The 25,335-nt window shown below is 43.1% G+C and overlaps 1 protein-coding gene across 1 annotated transcript in view; it reads right to left on the reverse strand.

Moving 5' to 3' along the window:
- LOC121530754 (protein mono-ADP-ribosyltransferase PARP8) overlaps positions 1-25,335 on the reverse strand; it is a 77,190-nt gene that overhangs the window by 19,508 nt on the left and 32,347 nt on the right. Inside the window, exons 4-12 of the mRNA XM_045212261.1 lie at positions 23,336-23,425; positions 19,625-19,695; positions 16,369-16,437; positions 6,496-6,590; positions 5,257-5,317; positions 4,718-4,875; positions 3,622-3,750; positions 3,482-3,511; positions 2,815-3,369 (exon numbers count right to left, since the gene is read on the reverse strand). Of these exons, the coding sequence (XP_045068196.1) occupies positions 2,815-3,369; positions 3,482-3,511; positions 3,622-3,750; positions 4,718-4,875; positions 5,257-5,317; positions 6,496-6,590; positions 16,369-16,437; positions 19,625-19,695; positions 23,336-23,425 (1,258 nt within the window). The remainder of the gene's footprint in view (positions 1-2,814; positions 3,370-3,481; positions 3,512-3,621; positions 3,751-4,717; positions 4,876-5,256; positions 5,318-6,495; positions 6,591-16,368; positions 16,438-19,624; positions 19,696-23,335; positions 23,426-25,335) is intronic.

Consider the following 25,335-nt stretch of genomic DNA (forward strand, 5'->3'; position numbering starts at 1 on the left):
TTAGGACCTGCAGTAACATGGAGTCACATGTACTGATGAGGTATTAGGACATACAGTAACATGGAGTCACATGTATTGATGAGGTATTAGGACCTGCAGTAACATGGAGTCACATGAATTGATGAGGTATTAGGACCTGCAGTAACATGGAGTCACATGCATTGATGAGGTATTAAGACCTGCAGTAACGCGGAGTCACATGAATTGATGAGGTATTAGAACCTGCAGTAACATGGAGTCACATTAATTGATGAGGTATTAGGACCTGCAGTAACATGGAGTCACATGCATTGATGAGGTATTAAGACCTGCAGTAACATGGAGTCACATGAATTGATGAGGTATTAGGACATACAGTAACATGGAGTCACATGTATTGATGAGGTATTAGGACCTGCAGTAACATGGAGTCACATGCATTGATGAGGTATTAGGACCTGCAGTAACATGGAGTCACATGAATTGATGAGGTATTAGGACCTGCAGTAACATGGAGTCACATGTATTGATGAGGTATTAGGACCTGCAGTAACATGGAGTCACATGTATTGATGAGGTATTAGGACCTGCAGTAACATGGAGTCACATGTATTGATGAGGTATTAGGACCTGAAGTAACATGGAGTCACATGTATTGATGAGGTATTAGGACCTGCAGTAACATGGAGTCACATGAATTGATGAGGTATTAGAACCTGCAGTAACATGGAGTCACATTAATTGATGAGGTATTAGGACCTGCAGTAACATGGAGTCACATGAATTGATGAGGTATTAGGACCTGCAGTAACATGGAGTCACATGCATTGATGAGGTATTAGGACCTGCAGTAACATGGAGTCACATGTACTGATGAGGTATTAGGACCTGCAGTAACATGGAGTCACATGTATTGATGAGGTATTAGGACCTGCAGTAACATGGAGTCACATGTACTGATGAGGTATTAGGACCTGCAGTAACATGGAGTCACATGTATTGATGAGGTATTAGGACCTGCAGTAACATGGAGTCACATTAATTGATGAGGTATTAGGACCTGCAGTAACATGGAGTCACATGTATTGATGAGGTATTAGGACCTGCAGTAACATGGAGTCACATGTACTGATGAGGTATTAGGACATACAGTAACATGGAGTCACATGTATTGATGAGGTATTAGGACCTGCAGTAACATGGAGTCACATGTATTGATGAGGTATTAGGACCTGCAGTAACATGGAGTCACATGTATTGATGAGGTATTAGGACCTGCAGTAACATGGAGTCACATGTATTGATGAGGTATTAGGACCTGCAGTAACATGGAGTCACATGAATTGATGAGGTATTAGGACCTGCAGTAACATGGAGTCACATGAATTGATGAGGTATTAGGACCTGCAGTAACATGGAGTCACATGAATTGATGAGGTATTAGGACCTGCAGTAACATGGAGTCACATGCATTGATGAGGTATTAAGACCTGCAGTAACATGGAGTCACATGTACTGATGAGGTATTAGGACCTGCAGTAACATGGAGTCACATGTATTGATGAGGTATTAGGACCTGCAGTAACATGGAGTCACATGTACTGATGAGGTATTAGGACCTGCAGTAACATGGAGTCACATGTATTGATGAGGTATTAGGACCTGCAGTAACATGGAGTCACATTAATTGATGAGGTATTAGGACCTGCAGTAACATGGAGTCACATGTACTGATGAGGTATTAGGACCTGCAGTAACATGGAGTCACATGTATTGATGAGGTATTAGGACCTGCAGTAACATGGAGTCACATGAATTGATGAGGTATTAGGACCTGCAGTAACATGGAGTCACATGCATTGATGAGGTATTAAGACCTGCAGTAACGCGGAGTCACATGAATTGATGAGGTATTAGGACCTGCAGTAACATGGAGTCACATTAATTGATGAGGTATTAGGACCTGCAGTAACATGGAGTCACATGAATTGATGAGGTATTAGGACCTGCAGTAACATGGAGTCACATGAATTGATGAGGTATTAGGACATACAGTAACATGGAGTCACATGTATTGATGAGGTATTAGGACCTGCAGTAACATGGAGTCACATGCATTGATGAGGTATTAGGACCTGCAGTAACATGGAGTCACATGAATTGATGAGGTATTAGGACCTGCAGTAACATGGAGTCACATGTATTGATGAGGTATTAGGACCTGCAGTAACATGGAGTCACATGAATTGATGAGGTATTAGGACCTGCAGTAACATGGAGTCACATGTACTGATGAGGTATTAGGACCTGCAGTAACATGGAGTCACATGAATTGATGAGGTATTAGGACCTGCAGTAACATGGAGTCACATGTATTGATGAGGTATTAGGACCTGCAGTAACATGGAGTCACATGTACTGATGAGGTATTAGGACCTGCAGTAACATGGAGTCACATGAATTGATGAGGTATTAGGACCTGCAGTAACATGGAGTCACATGTATTGATGAGGTATTAGGACCTGCAGTAACATGGAGTCACATGTACTGATGAGGTATTAGGACCTGCAGTAACATGGAGTCACATGAATTGATGAGGTATTAGGACCTGCAGTAACATGGAGTCACATGTATTGATGAGGTATTAGGACCTGCAGTAACATGGAGTCACATGTATTGATGAGGTATTAGGACCTGCAGTAACATGGCGTCACATGAGGTGCTGCTTTTAGTGTTTGTTGTTGTGTATTTATGTATCATCTGGTGCAAACAAATGTTCCTTTTTTCGGGGACTAATAAAGTACTATGTTATGTTAATATGTTCTCTCATCTTACCTGCTGAGCAGGTGGTGGTGTTTCAGTCCATCCAGCTCCTCCGTCCTGATAGAACCAGAGCACGACCTACTGAGCAGCCTGTGGTGCTTCAAACATCCCCCGAGACTACCTCCCCCGAGACTACCCCCACCACCACCACCTCCCCCAAGACTACCTACACTCCCTCCACTACCCAGGCCCATCCCACTTCCTCCCACCCCCGGGTGCTCACAGCGGGGGTCGCCGGAGCACGAGCGAGGCAGGAGCTTGTGGGGAGCGGGGCGGAGGTCCTCTGGTTTGACCACAGCCGTGCAGGGCCTGCCCAGGCGGTGGGGTTTGAGAGGCAGTGGTCCGTGGTCCATACGGGGGTCTCCGCTGGACAGGGAATGGCCCAGGAGACGGTGGGTGGTCTTGGTCCCAGGGACCGCGGGGTCGCAGCCGTCCGCCTCGACCTGCTGTTTGACGGTGCTGGTGCACGTCCGGCGGAGAAGGCGGTGGGATTTAGAGACGCCATCTTGTTCTGGCTTCAGCTTCTTCTTGCTCTTGACGCAGCCGGGAGGCGGGTAGCTGGGAGATCTGAAGATGAAGATAACTTTATTGTCCAAATGATGGGAACGGAAAGAGTAAACTCAGGCTCAATTCTGCCTAACCAATCAGAGAGCAAGGTGGAGATACTACCATATCATACCTATCTGATCCTTTCAGATACAGAAAGTGCCTATGTGGTAAGGGACAAGAAACGTCTGTAGTTTAAAATATAGTGACAGACTGGTTCATATCAATCATTCTGTTAGACATCAAATGTCAGCGTTATGATGTCTCTCTGACCTGCGGAGCGTTGAGAAGATGTGGAGGGGAGACTTGACCTTCTTGTCACCCTTGTTTTTGTTGTGAGGGCAGTTGAGCTTCTCTTTACTTTGGTGTTTCCACTGCTGGGTGACAAACGTCTGCATTATCCTGAAGAGAGGAAAAAGGATGTAACGTCTACGTTATCTTTGTGAGAGAGAAGAAACAAACGTGTTACCCAACGAAGGGATCCACAATTCAACAGATTCGGCTAATGACCTTCAAAAGACTGACATTACCTTGTCTGCTCTAATGTTAACTACTAACTGAGAATTGTATCTAGTTGTAGAAAAATCATTGTATCTATTAAAACCCACTAGAGTCGATTGATGCACCAGTGCGTCAATCTAAGTTACATAACAAAAAAAATCCCCATTAAAATCCAGCAATTTAAGCTAGAGACGTGTTTTTTTGCATTGGATGCGTCTCAATCCACCACATCCGCCAGTGTCGCACTTCCGCATCTGCGGTGAAAGGTTGCCACCTACAGTGCCTTCGGAAAGTATTCAGACCCCTTGACTTTTTCCACATTTTGTTACGTTACAGCCTTATTCTAAAATGGATTACATTTTTTTAAAATCCTCAGCAATCTACACAAAATACCCCATAATGACAAAGCGAAAACAGGTTTTTAGAAACGTTTGTAAATGTATTAAAAATAACAGAAATACATTATTTACATCAGTATTCATTCTGTAATGTTGAAAGGTGCTTGTGATATTAGAACCATCTGTCACTTACATTTACATTTTAGTCATTTAGCAGACGCTCTTATCCAGAGCGACTTACAGTTAGTGAATACATATTTTATTTTTATTATTTTTTTATACTGGCCCCCCGTGGGAATCGAACCCACAACCCTGGCGTTGCAAACGCCATGCTCTATCAACTGAGCTGCATCCCTGCCGGCCATTCCCTCCCCTACCCTGGACGACGCTGGGCCAATTGTGCGCCGCCCATGAGTCTCCCGGTCGCGGCCGGCTGCGACAGAGCCTGGATTCGAACCAGGATCTCTAGTGGCACAGTTAGCACTGCGATGCGGTGCCTTAGACCACTGCACCACTCAGGAGATACTTACTTCTTCATCTGATGTCCCAGTCCAAACCGGTCTTTAGTGGACGTCTGGAACACGTCCACTGTGGGGACCGGTCCGTTCAGGTACTGTGTCAGAGAGCAGTGGAGACGCACGATCACCGGCTCCCTCCGGATCACGTCCCACGCTAGGGCTATTTCCTCCTGATGACCCCCAAAAAACATAAAAAATGACATAAGAACAATGAAGATCATAAACGTGTCTTTTTTTTTTTTTTACATACTGTTGACATATTCAATGATATTAAATGGAGTCAATCTACTAAACCATGTTAGGTTAGGGTGTAGACCTACAAGGTTAAATGCAGTCAATACACTTGTGTGCCTGAATTGTATTTTTCAATTGTCAAATAAATCTGATATGCAAGTGTTCGGCTCATCAGATATATCAGATCAAAACGACTAAATGAAAAGCAACAAAATGGAAGGAATGGTAATTACATTTACATGTTAGTCATTTAGCAGATACCAATTAAAAGGTAATACTAATAATACTATAATACTAATAATACTAATAATACTTACATCTAGGAAACTGACGTCGATGTGGAGATCAATGTCCACATCGTCAATGGCACCATATTCCCTACAATAGATTAGAAAGATGAACATATTGCATATTTTCTAATCAAATCAGAGTCAACGTGCAGATTATTTCAACCAAAGCTATACTTTGATATTTTCTGCATTGTCTCTTGGCTACTTTGAAATGTCTGTAACAAAGATGTTGATCGAGAGCCGTTTCATCTTGAAAACATGTTTGAAGTTGTATATCAGCATTACAATGAACATGCATTATTCAGCACAGCTACCCTTTCATATCTTATTCTCAACATAGAATGGTGCAACAACCCCCCCACCCCCATGCTTCACCGTAGGGATGGTGCCAGGTTTCCTCCAGACGTGACGTTTCATCAGACCAGACAATCTTGTTTCTTTAGGTGCTTTTTGGCAAACTCCAAGCTGGCTGTCATGTGCCTTTTACTGAGGAGTGGCTTCCGTCTGGCCACTCTTCCCATAAAGGCCTGATTGGTGGAGTGCTGCAGAGATGGTTGTCCTTCTGGAAGGTTCTCCCATCTCCACAGAGGAACTCTGGAGCTCTGTCAGAGTGACCATCGGGTTCTTGGTCACCTCCCTGACCAAGGCCCTTCTCCCCCGATTGCTCAGTTTGGCTGGGCGGCCAGCTCTAAGAAGGCTCTTGGTGGTTCGAAACTTCTTCCATTGAAGAATGATGGAGGCCACTGTGTTCTTGGGGACCTTCAATGCTGCAGACATTTTTTGGTACCCTTTCCCAGATCTGTGCCTCGACAGTCCTGTCTCGGAGCTCTACGGATTATTCCTTCGACCTCATGGATTGGTTTTTGGTCTAACATGCACTGTCAACTGTGGGACCTTATATAGACAGGTGTGTGCCTTTCCAAATCATGTCCAATCAATTGAATTTACCACAGGTGGACTCCAATCAAGTTGTAGAAACATCTCAAGGATGATCAATGGAAACAGGATGCACCAGAGCTCAATTTCAAGTCTCATAGCAAAGGGTCTGAACACCTATGTAAAATATGCATTTGTTTTTAATTTTGTATAAATTTGCAAAACAATCTAAAAACCTGTTTTCGCTTTTTGTCATTATGGGGTATTGTGTGTAGATTGATGAGAAAACTTTTTCTATTTGAACCATTTTAGAATAAGGCATGTTACGTAACATGTGGAAAAAGTCAAGGGGTCTGAATACTTTCCGAAGGCGCTGTATATTATTATTACCTGAGAGATACTGCGTGGTGTCCGTACATCTCCCGGACCGCCGCCAGGTCCGCCTCCAACTGGGGGTGCTTGTGGAGCTCGCCATCAGAGTTCACCTATCAGAGAGAGACGTCAATAAATCAATGAAACGTGTTTTAAATATTTTTTTTCTCCCATCAGCAGCACCTCTTCACAGTAGCTTAGACCCCAAAGAGCAAGCAGAATCACAGGCACAGTGACCCGGCAAAAACTCCCTAGAAGAACGATACCGAGAGAGGAACCTGGCTCAGAGGGGAGACCTGAAAGGACTGCTTTAACCGTGGTCCCTTTGCCCTCCCCTCCACTAAACTGTAATGATTGGACAGATCTCTAGAGAGACCCAAAACACGACAAATCAGCTGCCAAGGACATTTTGTGCTTTTGTCAGACAAGAAAAGACCAAAAACACAGCAGAACAATAAAAGGGTTTGCCCTACAGTATACACACTGGGCGAAACTGATTGAATCAACATTGTTTCCACGTCATTTCAACAAATACATTCAATGTGATGACGTTGAATCAACGTGAAAAACTGATTGGATTTGCAAAAAGTAAATCAACGTAAAGGAATTTCATTTTTTTTTTTCACCCAACCTTTAACCTAAATCCAATGACATGGTGATTTTTTTCTTTGTTAATTTCACGTTGAATTCAACCAAAATGTTATCAAAGCTAGACATTGAAATGCCATCTGTGCCCAGTGGGTATGCTTTAATCTGAACGTTCCAAATACTCACAGAGAACAAATGAGTTTCACTGAGAAGAGAAGGAGACTTGGTGGGCCTGTGTCCCAAATGGCCCCCTATTCCCTATATAGTGCACTACTTTAGACCAGAGAATGGCACCCTATTCCCTATATAGTGCACTACTTTAGACCAGAGAATGGCACCCTATTCCCTATATAGTGCACTACTTTAGACCTGAGAATGGCACCCTATTCCCTATATAGTGCACTACTTTAGACCAGAGAATGGCACCCTATTCCCTATATAGTGCACTACTTTAGACCAGAGAATGGCACCCTATTCCTATATAGTGCACTACTTTAGACCTGAGAATGGCACCTATTCCCATATAGTGCACTACTTTAGACCAGAGAATGGCACCCTGTTCCCTATATAGTGCACTACTTTAGACCAGAGAATGGCACCCTATTCCCTATAGTGCACTACTTTAGACCAGAGAATGGCACCCTATTCCCTATATAGTGCACTCACTTTAGACCAGAGAATGGCACCTATTCCCTATATAGTGCACTACTTTAGACCAGAGAATGGCACCCTGTTCCCTATATAGTGCACTACTTTAGACCAGAGAATGGCACCCTGTTCCTATATAGTGCACTACTTTAGACCAGAGAATGGCAAAAAAAGCAGTGCACTACATAGGGAATAGGGTGCCATTCTCTGGTCTAAAGTAGTGCACTATAGGAATAGGTGCCATTCTCTGGTCTAAAGTAGTGCACTATATAGGAATAGGGTGCCATTCTCTGGTCTAAAGTAGTGCACTATATAGGGAATAGGGTGCCATTCTCTGGTCTAAAGTAGTGCACTACATAGGGAATAGGGTGCCATTCTCTGGTCTAAAGTAGTGCACTATGTAGGGAATAGGGTGCCATTCTCGGTCTAAAGTAGTGCACTATATAGGAATAGGTGCCATTCTCTGGTCTAAAGTAGTGCACTACATAGGGAATAGGGTGCCATTCTCTAGTCTAAAGTAGTGCTCTACATAGGGAATAGGGTGCCATTCTCTGGTCTAAAGTAGTGCACTATATAGGAATAGGGTGCCATTCTCTGGTCTAAAGTAGTGCACTATAGGGAATAGGGTGCCATTCTCTGGTCTAAAGTAGTGCACTATATAGGGAATAGGTGTCATTCTCTGGTCTAAAGTAGTGCTCTATATAGGGAATAGGGTGCCATTCTCTGGTCTAAAGTAGTGCACTATATAGGGAATAGGGTGCCATTCTCTGGTCTAAAGTAGTGCACTATAGGGAATAGGGTGCCATTCTCTGGTCTAAAGTAGTGCACTATATAGGGAATAGGGTGCCATTCTCTGGTCTAAAGTAGTGCTCTATATAGGAATAGGGTGCCATTCTCTGGTCTAAAGTAGTGCTCTATATAGGAATAGGTGCCATTCTCTGGTCTAAAGTAGTGCACTATATAGGGAATAGGGTGCCATTCTCTGGTCTAAAGTAGTGCACTATATAGGGAATAGGGTGCCATTCTCTGGTCTAAAGTAGTGCACTATATAGGGAATAGGGTGCCATTCTCTGGTCTAAAGTAGTGCACTATATAGGGAATAGGGTGCCATTCTCTGAGTCTAAAGTAGTGCACTATATAGGGAATAGGGTGCCATTCTCTGGTCTAAAGTAGTGCACTATATAGGGAATAGGGTGCCATTCTCTGGTCTAAAGTAGTGCACTATATAGGGAATAGGGTGCCATTCTCTGGTCTAAAGTAGTGCACTATAGAGGGAATAGGTGCCATTCTCTGGTCTAAAGTAGTGCACTATATAGGGAATAGGGTGCCATTCTCTGGTCTAAAGTAGTGCACTATATAGGGAATAGGGTGCCATTCTCTGGTCTAAAGTAGTGCACTATATAGGGAATAGGGTGCCATTCTCTGGTCTAAAGTAGTGCACTATATAGGGAATAGGGTGCCATTCTCTGGTCTAAAGTAGTGCACTATATAGGGAATAGAGTGCCATTCTCTGGTCTAAAGTAGTGCACTATATAGGAAATAGGGTGCCATTCTCTGGTCTAAAGTAGTGCACTATATAGGAAATAGGGTGCCATTCTCTGGTCTAAAGTAGTGCACTATATAGGGAATAGGGTGCCATTTGGGACGCACCCCATATAAACAACCAGCTACCTCCCCAAGGTGTCATCTCTTATTCTGTTTCATTGGCCGGTTCAATTTCTGGGAAGAGCAAAATGAAATCCAATTTTTTTACTGGAACATTAATGAACAAATTCACCCTACAGCTGTCCGGACACATTAACCAAATGAGTCCCACCGTATCGCCGGTGAGTTTTGGACTTCTAACCACTTTTAAACATTGTGTGCAGATTAATGAAGGTCAGATAAATAGGTCCCCTACAGCTGTCCAGACATTAAACATTAAGTCCCCTACAGCTGTCCAGACATTAAACATTAAGCCCTCTGCAGCTGTCCAGACATTAAACATTAAGTCCCCTACAGCTGTCCAGACACATTCAAGACAATAGTGGAGTTACTGCATCATACATTTTTGCTTTAACTCTAGGGGGTGTGTAGAGTACTCAGACAAAACGAGTATCGTAACGGATATGGAGAATGTTACAAATTACGATTACGACAAGTATTTTTTGGAATTCTGCGTGATCGGAAAAAAAAATACATTTTTCAGCTGCCAGCACACATCTCTCTTTCACTAAAACAGTGTGAAGAGCTGTGTGCTGTAAACAACTATTGGCTAGTTATTCTGTCTGTAAAGAAACAGGCGGGGTATCTGTTGAGCCTGCCGCAATGATTGGATTAGAACAAGCCACTCTCCCTCGGACAGGCCATATGGTTGTTTTAGGCTCTACTTGGCTGAGGCCATATGGTTGTTTTAGTCTCTACTTGGCTGAGGCCATATGGTTGTTTTAGTCTCTACTTGGCTGAGGCCATATGGTTGTTTTAGTCTGTCTACTTGGCTGAGGCCATATGGTTGTTTTAGTCTGTCTACTTGGCTGAGGCCATATGGTTGTTTTAGTCTGTCTACTTGGCTGAGGCCATATGGTTGTTTTAGTCTCTACTTGGCTGAGGCCATATGGTTGTTTTAGTCTCTACTTGGCTGAGGCCATATGGTTGTTTTAGTCGGTCTACTTGGCTGAGGCCATATGGTTGTTTTAGTCTCTACTTGGCTGAGGCCATATGGTTGTTTTAGTCTCTACTTGGCTGAGGCCATATGGTTGTTTTAGTCTCTACTTGGCTGAGGCCATATGGTTGTTTTAGTCTCTACTTGGCTGAGGCCATATAGTTGTTTTAGTCTCTACTTGGCTGAGGCCATATAGTTGTTTTAGTCTCTACTTGGCTGAGGCCATATAGTTGTTTTAGTCTCTAATTGGCTGAGGCCGTATGGTTGTTTTAGTCTCTACTTGGTTGAGGCCATATAGTTGTTTTAGTCTCTACTTGGTTGAGGCCATATGGTTGTTTTAGTCTGTCTACTTGGCTGAGGCCATATAGTTGTTTTAGTCTCTACTTGGCTGAGGCCATATGGTTCTTTTAGTCTGTCTACTTGGCTGAGGCCATATGGTTGTTTTAGTCTCTACTTGGCTGAGGCCATATGGTTGTTTTAGTCTGTCTACATGGCTGAGGCCATATAGTTGTTTTAGTCTCTACTTGGCTGAGGCCATATGGTTCTTTTAGTCTGTCTACTTGGCTGAGGCCATATGGTTGTTTTTAGTCTCTACTTGGCTGAGGCCATATGGTTGTTTAAGGGTCTACTTGGCTGAGACCATATGGTTGTTTTAGTCTCTACCTGGCTGAGGCCATATGGTTGTTTTAGTCTGTCTACTTGGCTGAGGCCATATGGTTGTTTTAGTCTCTACTTGGCTGAGGCCATATGGTTGTTTTAGTCTGTCTACTTGGCTGAGGCCATATAGTTGTTTTAGTCTCTACTTGGCTGAGGCCATATGGTTCTTTTAGTCTGTCTACTTGGCTGAGGCCATATGGTTGTTTTAGTCTCTACTTGGCTGAGGCCATATGGTTGTTTAAGGGTCTACTTGGCTGAGACCATATGGTTGTTTTAGTCTCTACCTGGCTGAGGCCATATGGTTGTTTTAGTCTGTCTACTTGGCTGAGGCCATATGGTTGTTTTAGTCTCTACTTGGCTGAGGCCATATGGTTGTTTTAGTCTCTACTTGGCTGAGGCCATATGGTTGTTTTAGTCTGTCTACTTGGCTGAGGTCATATGGTTGTTTTAGTCTACTTGGCTGAGGCCATATGGTTGTTTTAGTCGGTCTACTTGGCTGAGGCCATATGGTTGTTTTAGTCGGTCTACTTGGCTGAGGCCATATGGTTGTTTTAGTCTCTACTTGGCTGAGGCCATATGGTTGTTTTAGTCTCTACTTGGCTGAGGCCATATGGTTGTTTTAGTCTCTACTTGGCTGAGGCCATATGGTTGTTTTAGTCTGTCTACTTGGCTGAGGCCATATGGTTGTTTTAGTCTCTACTTGGTTGAGGCCATATGGTTGTTTTAGTCTCTACTTGGCTGAGGCCATATAGTTGTTTTAGTCTCTACTTGGCTGAGGCCATATGGTTGTTTGAGTCGGTCTACTTGGCTGAGGCCATATGGTTGTTTTAGTCTCTACTTGGCTGAGGCCATATGGTTGTTTTAGTCTCTACTTGGCTGAGGCCATATGGTTGTTTTAGTCGGTCTACTTGGCTGAGGCCATATGGTTGTTTTAGTCTCTACTTGGCTGAGGCCATATGGTTGTTTTAGTCTGTCTACTTGGCTGAGGCCATATGGTTGTTTTAGTCTCTACTTGGCTGAGGCCATATGGTTGTTTTAGTCTCTACTTGGCTGAGGCCATATGGTTGTTTTAGTCTCTACTTGGCTGAGGCCATATGGTTGTTTTAGTCTGTCTACTTGGCGGAGGCCATATGGTTGTTTTAGTCTGTCTACTTGGCTGAGGCCATATGGTTGTTTTAGTCTGTCTACTTGGTTGAGGCCATATGGTTGTTTTAGTCTCTACTTGGCTGAGGCCATATAGTTGTTTTAGTCTCTACTTGGCTGAGGCCATATGGTTGTTTGAGTCGGTCTACTTGGCTGAGGCCATATGGTTGTTTTAGTCTCTACTTGGCTGAGGCCATATGGTTGTTTTAGTCTCTACTTGGCTGAGGCCATATGGTTGTTTTAGTCAGTCTACTTGGCTGAGGCCATATGGTTGTTTTAGTCTCTACTTGGCTGAGGCCATATGGTTGTTTTAGTCTCTACTTGGCTGAGGCCATATGGTTGTTTTAGTCTCTACTTGGCTGAGGCCATATGGTTGTTTTAGTCTCTACTTGGCTGAGGCCATATGGTTGTTTTAGTCTCTACTTGGCTGAGGCCATATGGTTGTTTTAGTCTGTCTACTTGGCTGAGGCCATATGGTTGTTTTAGTCTCTACTTGGCTGAGGCCATATGGTTGTTTTAGTCTGTCTACTTGGCTGAGGCCATATGGTTGTTTTAGTCTGTCTACTTGGCTGAGGCCATATGGTTGTTTTAGTCGGTCTACTTGGCTGAGGCCATATGGTTGTTTTAGTCTCTACTTGGCTGAGGCCATATGGTTGTTTTTAGTCTCTACTTGGCTGAGGCCATATGGTTGTTTTAGTCTCTACTTGGCTGAGGCCATATGGTTGTTTTAGTCTGTCTACTTGGCTGAGGCCATATGGTTGTTTTAGTCTCTACTTGGCTGAGGCCATATGGTTGTTTTAGTCTCTACTTGGCTGAGGCCATATGGTTGTTTTAGTCTGTCTACTTGGCTGAGGCCATATGGTTGTTTTAGTCTCTACTTGGCTGAGGCCATATGGTTGTTTTAGTCTCTACTTGGCTGAGGCCATATGGTTGTTTTAGTCTCTACTTGGCTGAGGCCATATGGTTGTTTTAGTCTCTACTTGGCTGAGGCCATATGGTTGTTTTAGTCAGTCTACTTGGCGTTGTTCAGTAGACTTACTTTGTCTTACTGTATAATCATTCCATTGCTGACCACGTCTGTCGTTATGTCCTGATCCAAGCTTGCTTGCTGTTATTATGTCTACTCTCCCAGTTTACAGAGCGACAGATCATTAGAAACATTAGAATTTTTTTGCAAATGTATTAAAAATAAAAAACAGAAGTATTCAGACCCTTTACTCAGTACTTTGTTGAAGCACCTTTGGCAGCGATTACAGCCTAGAGTCTTCTTGGGTGTGACGCTACAAGCTTGGCACACCTGTATTTGGGGAGTTTCTCCCATTCTTCTCTGCAGATCCTCTCAAGCTCTGTCAGGTTGTATGGGGAGCGTCGCTGCACAGCTATTTTCAGGTCTCTCCAGAGATGTTAGATCGGGTTCAAATCCGGGCTCTGGCTGATCTCTCTGTACTTTGCTCTGTTCATCTTTCCCTCGATCCTGACTAGTCTCCCAGTCCCTGCCGCCGAAAAACATCCCCACAGCATGATGCTGCCACCACCATGCTTCACCGTAGAGATGGTGCCAGGTTTCCTCGAGACGTGATGCTTGGCATTCAGGCCAAAGAGTTCAATCTTGGTTTCAACAGACCAGAGAATCTTGTTTCTCATGGTCTGAGAGTCTTTATGTGCATTTTGGCAAACTCCAAGCGAGCTGTCATGTGCCTTTTACTGAGGAGTGGCTTCCTTCTGGCCACTCTTCCCATAAAGGCCTGATTGGTGGAGTGCTGCAGAGATGGTTATCCTTCTGGAAGGTTCTCCCATCTCCACAGAGGAACTCTGGAGCTCTGACAGAGTGACCATCGGGTTCTTGGTCACCTCCCCGACCAAGGCCCTTTTCCCCCAATTGCTCAGTTTGACCGAGGGCCAGCTCTAGGAAGAGTCTTGGTGGTTCCAAACTTCTTCCATTTAAGAATGATGGAGGCCACTGTGTTCTTAGGGACCTTCAATGCTGCAGACATTTGTTGGTACCCTTCCCCAGATCTGTGCCTCGACACAATCCTGTCTCGGAGCTCTTCCTTCGACCTCATGTCTTGGTTTTTGCTCTGACATGCAGTGTCAACTGTGGGACCTTATATAGACAGGTGTGTGCCTTTCCAAATGATGTCCAATCAATTGAATTTACCACAGGTGGACTCCAATCAAGTTGTAGAATCATACAATTACTGGTATGACGAGATCGGCACACCCTATTTAAAACATTTGTTATGTTATTGATAAAGAAAACACTAACTACAGTATACTTACTGACATTAAGTAAACATTATTTTGGCCTACTCCCATTAATCGATATTAAGCTAGCCCCAGGCTAGTACTTTTCAGACCAGGCTAGTAGAAAACGTACCCAACTAGCCCGCTGGCAAGTGACATTTTGTCCTTTCAAATATCCTATGGCAGTTTGCAAATGGGCTAGTAAAAATGGTGGCTAGTGCCCAAAATCCTTAAATGACATCCCTGTCTACTCAAAGATACAAAGAATATCAACCATCAAATCAAATTGTATTTGTCACATGCGCTGAATACAAAACAGGTGTAGACCTTCCAGTGAAATGCTTACCGTAATATGGCCATCTTGTATATGAAACAAGGTCCTACAGCTTCAGCATTATTTCACCTAAAACACACTAGTCCTCCAATCTAGGAGGTTAATACAGAGTATTTTATCTAGAAGCGTTTGAAGGGCCCATATTTAACGTGTTGCTGACGTGACATTTCCCAAAGCACCAGCGCAGGGTACATATACACACACAATACCCGTCAGAGGAAGATGGCCATATTACGGTGAATACCAGTCAAAAGTTTAGACACACCTACTCATTCGAGGGTTTTTCTTTCTTTTTACTATTTTCTACATTGTAGAATAATAGTGAAGACATCAAAACTATGAAATAACACATATGGAATCATGTAGTAACCCAAAAAGTGTTAAACAAATCAAAATTTATTTTATATTTGACATTCTTCAAAGTAGCCACCCTTTGCCTTGATGACAGCTTTGCACACTCTTGGCATTCTCTCAACCAGCTTCATGAGGTAGTCACCTGGAATGCATTTCAATTAACAGGTGTGCCTTCTTAACAGTTAATTTGTGGAATTTCTTTCCTTCTTAATGCATTTGAGCCAATCAGTTGTGTTGTGACAAGGTAGGGATGGTATACAGAAGATAGCTCTATTTGGTAAAAGACCAAGTCCATATTATGGCAAGAAAAAGCTCAAATAAGCAAATAGAAACGACAGTCCATCATTACTTTAAGACATGAAGGTCAGTGAATCCGGAACATTTCAAGAACTTTGAAAGTTTCTTCAAGTGCAGTCGCAAAAACCATCAAGCGCTGTGATGAAACTGGCTCTCATGAGGACCGCCACAGGAATGGAAGTTCCGAACGCTTTTATCCAGAGCGACTTACAGTTAGTGAGTGCATACATTTTCATACTGGTTCCCCGTGGGAAACGAACCCACAACCCCGGCGTTGCAAGCGCCACGCTCTATATCTACCAACTGAGCTACACGGGGACTAATCACTCAAACGAACTTCAGACGCGTTGTCACAAGAGGCCGAACAAAGTTCACCAAATCAACAGGTAGGAGGAGAAGGAATGAGAGAGATGTAGAGCTGGAGACGGGGGAGGCAGCCATCGCTCATCAGAACAGCCGTATATAGGAAAGTCATTTGGGTGATAGAAACGTCCCACTACGATGAGGAATGAGGAGTGAGGAGTGAGGAATGAGGAATGAGCCTCGGGTCTCTTTCTGAGCGAGCCGACTGAAAATATAAAAAGCTTTATACATGATAAGTCTAAGGACTACTTTAGGGAAATCTGCCAAGAAATCAGGTGGAGGCGCCAGGGGAGGTCTGGAGCTTTGATTTCTGAGCTGCTGGGTCACTCTATAAATCAGGAGTTATACTTACTGCCACTGTAGCTAGGGGGTGGTTTCCTGGACACAGATTAAGCCTTGACCTGGACTAAAAATAATTACCCAAAGTGCTTTTCAGTCCAGGACTAGGCTTAATTTGTGTCTGGGAAAGCTGCCCTAGGATATCTACTGCCACCGTAGCTAAGAGAGGGCTGAACGCTGGCGATCTAATGGTTAATATGTTACAGCAGTTGTTAAGGAGGAGATGAGGCTTGACGCTTGGCTGACCTCCATAGTGTGTTTGTGTGTCTGTCTTGACTCTTACCTGCCCTCCATAGTAAAACTCCTCCGAGTCAGCATCCCCCTCAGAGTCCTCCTCTATGGCATAGTGGCACTAGGGGATGTTACACACGTTATTACATACTATTATTATACAGTTAGTAAAACGTTAAGCACATTTATATTTACATTTTTTTTTTACATTTTAGTCATTTTAGCAGACGCTCTTATCCAGAGCGACTTACAGTTAGTGAGTGCATACATTCTTTTTTTTATATTTCATACTGGCCCCCCCCGTGGGAATCGAACCCACAACCCTGGCTTTGCAAACGCCATGCTCTACCAACTGAGCTACATCCCCTGCCGGCCATTCCCTCCCCCTACCCTGGACGACGCTGGGCCAATTGCGCGCCGCCCCACGGGTCTCCCGGTCACGGCCGGTTACGACAGAGCCTGGATTCGAACCAGGATCTCTAGTGGCACAGCTAGCACTGCGATGCAGTGCCTTAGACCACTGCGCCAACTCGGGAGAAACTATTAGAAACTTATTACACACGTTGCTACACACTATTAGTAATTACACACGTTGTTACACACTATTAGTAATTACACACGTTGCTACACACTATTAGTAATTACACACGTTGCTACACACTATTAGTAATTACACACGTTGCTACACACTATTAGTAATTACACACGTTGTTACACACTATTAGTAATTACACACGTTGCTACACACTATTAGTAATTACACACGTTGCTACACACTATTAGTAATTACACACGTTGCTACACACTATTAGTAATTACACACGACGCTGGGCCAATTGTGCGCCGCCCTATGGGACTCCCAATCACGGCCGGTTGTGATACAGCCTGGAATCGAACCAGGGGGTCTGTAGTGACGCCTCAAGCACTTTTACACCACTACACTATACTACCATATTACACCACTATTACACCACTATTACACCACTATTACACCACTACACTATACTACCATATTACACCACTATTACACCACTACACTATTACACCACTATTACACCACTACACTATACTACCATATTACACCACTACACTATACTACCATATTACACCACTACACTATTACACCACTATTACACCACTACACTATTACACCACTATTACACCACTATTACACCACTACACTATTACACCACTATTACACCACTATTACACCACTACACTATTACACCACTACACTACTATTACACCACTACACCACTATTACACCACTACACTATTACACCACTATTACACCACTACACTATTACACCACTATTACACCACTATTACACCACTATTACACCACTATTACACCACTATTACACCACTATTACACCACTATTACACCACTACACTATTACATATTATATACTAATAGTTATTACATACTACCATACAGTTAACATTTACACACTATACAGTTCTTACATTATTACATACTATAGTTATTACATACTATTATAGTTACTACATAATACTTTACCGTTACACATATTACATACTATTATACAGTTATACCACATTAGTTCACACTGAAAGGAGTTCTCTACAAACTGATATTAAATTGCTGACAGTTATAATGCTTAATGACTTGCTATGAGCATGTACAGTGAGGGAAAAAAGTATTTGATCCCCTGCTGATTTTGTAAGTTTGCCCACTGACAAAGAAATGATCAGTCTATAATTTTAAATGGTAGGTTTATTTGAACAGTGAGAGACAGAATAACAACAAAAAAAATCCATAAAAACGCATGTCAAAAATGATATAAAATGATTTGCATTTTAATGAGGGAAATAAGTATTTGACCCCCTCTCAATCAGAAAGATTTCTGGCTCCCAGGTGTCTTTTATACAGGTAACGAGCTGAGATTAGGAGCACACTCTTAAAGGGTGTGCTCCTAATCTGTTTGTTTCCTGTATAAAAGACACCTGTCCACAGAAGCAATCAATCAATCAGATTCCAAACTCTCCACCATGGCCAAGACCAAAGAGCTCTCCAAGGATGTCAGGGACAAGATTGTAGACCTACACAAGGCTGGAATGGGCTACAAGACCATCGCCAAGCAGCTTGGTGAGAAGGTGACAACAGTTGGTGCGATTAGTCGCAAATGGAAGAAACACAAAAGAACTGTCAATCTCCCTCGGCCTGGGGCTCCATGCAAGATCTCACCTCGTGGAGTTGCAATGATCATGAGAATGGTGAGGAATCAGCCCAGAACTACACGGGAGGATCTTGTCAATGATCTCAAGGCAGCTGGGACCATAGTCACCAAGAAAACAATTGGTAACACACTACGCCGTGAAGGACTGAAATCCTGCAGCGTCCGCAAGGTCCCCCTGCTCAAGAAAGCATATATACAGGCCTGTCTGAAGTTTGCCAATGAACATCTGAATGATTCAGTGGAGAACTGGGTGAAAGTGTTGTGGTTAGATGAGAAATCCTGATATAGAGTGAGAGCTCTTTGGCATCAACCCAGCTCACCGTGTTTGGAGGAGGAGGAATGCTGCCTTTGACCCCAAGAACACCATCCCCACCGTCAAACATGGAGGTGGAAACATTATTCTTTGGGGGTGTTTTTCTGCTAAGGTGACAGGACAACTTCACTGCATCAAAGGGACGATGGACGGGGCCATGTACCGTCAAATCTTGGGTGAGAACCTCCTTCCCTCAGCCAGGGCATTGAAAATGGGTTGTGGATGGGTATTCCAGCATGACAATGACCCAAAACACACGGCCAAGGCAACAAAGGAGTGGCTCAAGAAGAAGCACATTAAGGTCCTGGAGTGGCCTAGCCAGACTCCAGACCTTAATCCCATAGAAAATCTGTGGAGGGAGCTGAAGGTTCGAGTTGCCAAACGTCAGCCTCGAAACCTTAATGACTTGGAGAAGATCTGCAAAGAGGAGTGGAACAAAATCCCTCCTGAGATGTGTGCAAACCTGGTGGCCAACTACAAGAAACTTCTGACCTCTGTGATTGCCAACAAGGGTTTTGCCACCAAGTACTAAGTCATGTTTTGCAGAGGGGTCAAATACTTATTTCCCTCATTAAAATGCAAATCAATTTATAACATTTTTGACATGCGTTTTTCTGGATTTTTTTGTTGTTATTCTGTCTCTCACTGTTCAAGCAAACCTACCATTAAAACTATAGACTGATCATGTATTTGTCAGTGGGCAAACGTACAAAATCAGCAGGGGACCAAATACTTTTTTCCCCTCACTGTATGAGCCTTTATAATGTGTTATTAATCAGTGATGTACATCTCACCTGGTTCTTGTCTATCTGAAGTTTTGACTTGATGGACAGGCAGCAGTTGGCGTCATTATTGACCCTAATCTCTGTTGACAACACACACACACACAAAACAATACAGTTAGCTAGGACGTCTATTCATCTACGTATCACCTATACCAAGTATCTGCTACACAGACAGTCTGATAAACAGAGATAGAACAGCAGAAAGACTACAGACAGTGTGATGAACAGAGATAGAACAGCAGAGAGACTACAGACAGTCTGATAAACAGAGATAGAACAGCAGAGAGACTACAGACAGTGTGATAAACAGAGATAGAACAGCAGAGAGACTACAGACAGTCTGATAAACAGAGATAGAACAGCAGAGAGACTACAGACAGTGTGATGAACAGAGATAGAACAGCAGAGAGACTACAGACAGTCTGACAAACAGAGATAGAACAGCAGAGAGACTACAGACAGTCTGATAAACAGAGATAGAACAGCAGAGAGACTACAGACAGTCTGATAAACAGAGATAGAACAGCAGAGAGACTACAGACAGTCTGATAAACAGAGATAGAACAGCAGAGAGACTACAGACAGTCTGATGAACAGAGATAGAACAGCAGAGAGACTACAGACAGTCTGATAAACAGAGATAGAACAGCAGAGAGACTACAGACAGTGTGATAAACAGAGATAGAACAGCAGAGAGACTACAGACAGTCTGATGAACAGAGATAGAACAGCAGAGAGACTACAGACAGTCTAATAAACAGAGATAGAACAGCAGAGAGACTACAGACAGTCTGATAAACAGAGATAGAACAGCAGAGAGACTACAGACAGTCGGATAAACAGAGATAGAACAGCAGAGAGACTACAGACAGTCTGATGAACAGAGATAGAACAGCAGAGAGACTACAGACAGTCTGATGAACAGAGATAGAACAGCAGAGAGACTACAGACAGTCTGATAAACAGAGATAGAACAGCAGAGAGACTACAGACAGTGTGATAAACAGAGATAGAACAGCAGAGAGACTACAGACAGTGTGATAAACAGAGATAGAACAGCAGAGAGACTACAGACAGTGTGATAAACAGAGATAGAACAGCAGAGAGACTACAGACAGTGTGATAAACAGAGATAGAACAGCAGAGAGACTACAGACAGTGTGATAAACAGAGATAGAACAGCAGAGAGACTACAGACAGTGTGATAAACAGAGATAGAACAGCAGAGAGACTACAGACAGTCTGATAAACAGAGATAGAACAGCAGAGAGACTACAGACAGTCTGATAAACAGAGATAGAACAGCAGAGAGACTACAGACAGTCTGATAAACAGAGATAGAACAGCAGAGAGACTACAGACAGTCTGATAAACAGAGATAGAACAGCAGAGAGACTACAGACAGTCTGATAAACAGAGATAGAACAGCAGAGAGACTACAGACAGTCTGATAAACAGAGATAGAACAGCAGAGAGACTACAGACAGTCTGATAAACAGAGATAGAACAGCAGAGAGACTACAGACAGTCTGATAAACAGAGATAGAACAGCAGAGAGACTACAGACAGTCTGATAAACAGAGATAGAACAGCAGAGAGACTACAGACAGTCTGATAAACAGAGATAGAACAGCAGAGAGACTACAGACAGTCTGATAAACAGAGATAGAACAGCAGAGAGACTACAGACAGTCTGATAAACAGAGATAGAACAGCAGAGAGACTACAGACAGTCTGATAAACAGAGATAGAACAGCAGAGAGACTACAGACAGTCAGAGATAGAACAGCAGAGAGACTACAGACAGTCAGAGATAAACAGAGATAGAACAGCAGAGAGACTACAGACAGTCTGATAAACAGAGATAGAACAGCAGAGAGACTACAGACAGTCAGAGATAAACAGAGATAGAACAGCAGAGAGACTACAGACAGTCTGATGAACAGAGATAGAACAGCAGAGAGACTACAGACAGTCTGATAAACAGAGATAGAACAGCAGAGAGACTACAGACAGTCTGATAAACAGAGATATAACAGCAGAGAGACTACAGACAGTCTGATAAACAGAGATAGAACAGCAGAGAGACTACAGACAGTCTGATAAACAGAGATAGAACAGCAGAGAGACTACAGACAGTCGGATAAACAGAGATAGAACAGCAGAGAGACTACAGACAGTCTGATAAACAGAGATAGAACAGCAGAGAGACTACAGACAGTCTGATAAACAGAGATAGAACAGCAGAGAGACTACAGACAGTCTGATAAACAGAGATAGAACAGCAGAGAGACTACAGACAGTCGGATAAACAGAGATAGAACAGCAGAGAGACTACAGACAGTCTGATCAACAGAGATAGAACAGCAGAGAGACTACAGACAGTCTGATGAACAGAGATAGAACAGCAGAGAGACTACAGACAGTCTGATGAACAGAGATAGAACAGCAGAGAGACTACAGACAGTCTGATAAACAAGAGATAGAACAGCAGAGAGACTACAGACAGTCTGATAAACAGAGATAGAACAGCAGAGAGACTACAGACAGTCAGAGATAAACAGAGATAGAACAGCAGAGAGACTACAGACAGTCTGATGAACAGAGATAGAACAGCAGAGAGACTACAGACAGTCTGATAAACAGAGATAGAACAGCAGAGAGACTACAGACAGTCTGATAAACAGAGATAGAACAGCAGAGAGACTACAGACAGTCGGATAAACAGAGATAGAACAGCAGAGAGACTACAGACAGTCTGATAAACAGAGATAGAACAGCAGAGAGACTACAGACAGTCTGATAAACAGAGATAGAACAGCAGAGAGACTACAGACAGTCTGATAAACAGAGATAGAACAGCAGAGAGACTACAGACAGTCGGATAAACAGAGATAGAACAGCAGAGAGACTACAGACAGTCTGATCAACAGAGATAGAACAGCAGAGAGACTACAGACAGTCTGATGAACAGAGATAGAACAGCAGAGAGACTACAGACAGTCTGATGAACAGAGATAGAACAGCAGAGAGACTACAGACAGTCTGATAAACAGAGATAGAACAGCAGAGAGACTACAGACAGTCTGATAAACAGAGATAGAACAGCAGAGAGACTACAGACAGTCAGAGATAAACAGAGATAGAACAGCAGAGAGACTACAGACAGTCTGATGAACAGAGATAGAACAGCAGAGAGACTACAGACAGTCTGATAAACAGAGATAGAACAGCAGAGAGACTACAGACAGTCTGATAAACAGAGATAGAACAGCAGAGAGACTACAGACAGTCGGATAAACAGAGATAGAACAGCAGAGAGACTACAGACAGTCTGATAAACAGAGATAGAACAGCAGAGAGACTACAGACAGTCTGATAAACAGAGATAGAACAGCAGAGAGACTACAGACAGTCTGATAAACAGAGATAGAACAGCAGAGAGACTACAGACAGTCGGATAAACAGAGATAGAACAGCAGAGAGACTACAGACAGTCTGATCAACAGAGATAGAACAGCAGAGAGACTACAGACAGTCTGATGAACAGAGATAGAACAGCAGAGAGACTACAGACAGTCTGATGAACAGAGATAGAACAGCAGAGAGACTACAGACAGTCTGATAAACAGAGATAGAACAGCAGAGAGACTACAGACAGTCTGATGAACAGAGATAGAACAGCAGAGAGACTACAGACAGTCTGATGAACAGACGTACCTGTTGCTATTCTGTGGAAGATGGCGGGGATCGGGTCTCTGGTGACTACAACTTCCTCCTCGTTCTCAGAGTTTGACACGTACGTGTTGTCTGGTGAAAATAAGAAGAAAAGACAAACATTTGGAGGCGAACTAGAGAAGTACTCATAACCCATATAGCACATTCAGAAACTGACTTAACACACAATACTTTGCATGGTTAAATCAGATAGGATGTACTCCACTGAATCCCCTTTAGCTGTACAGTTAAAAAATGTTCAAACTAAGCCAACCAATATGGATCCAACAGTTCCACTAGCCCAAGTATCTCCAACAGGAGCTAGGACCAACAAAGCATTTAGGCTATTTAGAAGAAAAGCATTTTTTTTGAATGCAGGGGGAATGCATTATTTTTATAATACTTTTTTTGGGGGGGGGCAGATCAGCTTTAATATTGCAGATAGAATGTGGCTTCCATCAATGTAATTGTCTGCATCATTTCCAATCCCCCATATACATTTTATTTTTAAATAAATTATATATATACACACATTATATATATATATACAGTGGGGAAAAAAAGTATTTAGTCAGCCACCAATTGTGCAAGTTCTCCCACTTAAAAAGATGAGAGAGGCCTGTAATTTTCATCATAGGTACACGTCAACTATGACAGACAAAATTAGAAAAAAAATTCCAGAAAATCACATTGTAGTATTTTTAATGAATTTATTGGCATATGATGGTGGAAAATAAGTATTTGGTCAATAACAAAAGTTTCTCAATACTTTGTTATATACCCTTTGTTGGCAATGACACAGGTCAAATGTTTTCTGTAAGTCTTCACAAGGTTTTCACACACTGTTGCTGGTATTTTGGCCCATTCCTCCATGCAGATCTCCTCTAGAGCAGTGATGTTTTGGGGCTGTCGCTGGGCAACACAGACTTTCAACTCCCTCCAAAGATTTTCTATGGGGTTGAGATCTGGAGACTGGCTAGGCCACTCCAGGACCTTGAAATGCTTCTTACGAAGCCACTCCTTCGTTGCCCGGGCGGTGTGTTTGGGATCATTGTCATGCTGAAAGACCCAGCCACGTTTCATCTTCAATGCCCTTGCTGATGGAAGGAGGGTTTCACTCAAAATCTCACGATACATGGCCCCATTCATTCTTTCCTTTACACGGATCAGTCGTCCTGGTCCCTTTGCAGAAAAAACAGCCCCAAAGCATGATGTTTCCAACCCCATGCTTCACAGTAGGTATGGTGTTCTTTGGATGCAACTCAGCATTCTTTGTCCTCCAAACATGACGAGTTGAGTTTTTACCAAAAAGTTATATTTTGGTTTCATCTGACCATATGACATTCTCCCAATCCTCTTCTGGATCATCCAAATGCACTTCAGACGGGCCTGGACATGTACTGGCTTAAGCAGGGGGGACACGTCTCGCACTGCAGGATTTGAGTCCCTGGCGGCGTAGTGTGTTACTGATGGTTGGCTTTGTTACTTTGGTCCCAGCTCTCAGCAGGTCATTCACTAGGTCCCCCCGTGTGGTTCTGGGATTTTTGCTCACCGTTCTTGTGATCATTTTGACCCCACGGGGTGAGATCTTGCATGGAGCCCCAGATCGAGGGAGATTATCAGTGGTCTTGTATGTCTTCCATTTCCTAATAATTGCTCCCACAGTTGATTTCTTCAAACCAAGCTGCTTACCTGTTGCAGATTCAGTCTTCCCAGCCTGGTGCAGGTCTACAATTTTGTTTTTGGTGTCCTTTGACAGCTCTTTGGTCTTGGCCATTGTGAAGTTTGGAGTGTGACTGTTTGAGGTTGTGGACAGGTGTCTTTTATACTGATAACAAGTTCAAACAGGTGCCATTAATACAGGTAACGAGTGGAGGACAGAGGAGCCTCTTAAAGAAGAAGTTACAGGTCTGTGAGAGCCAGAAATCTTGCTTGTTTGTAGGTGACCAAATACTTATTTTCCACCATAATTTGCAAATAAATTCATTAAAAATCCTACAATG

Source organism: Coregonus clupeaformis, unplaced genomic scaffold (genome assembly GCF_020615455.1).
Source record: "Coregonus clupeaformis isolate EN_2021a unplaced genomic scaffold, ASM2061545v1 scaf0002, whole genome shotgun sequence".
Lineage (NCBI taxonomy): Eukaryota > Metazoa > Chordata > Actinopteri > Salmoniformes > Salmonidae > Coregonus > Coregonus clupeaformis.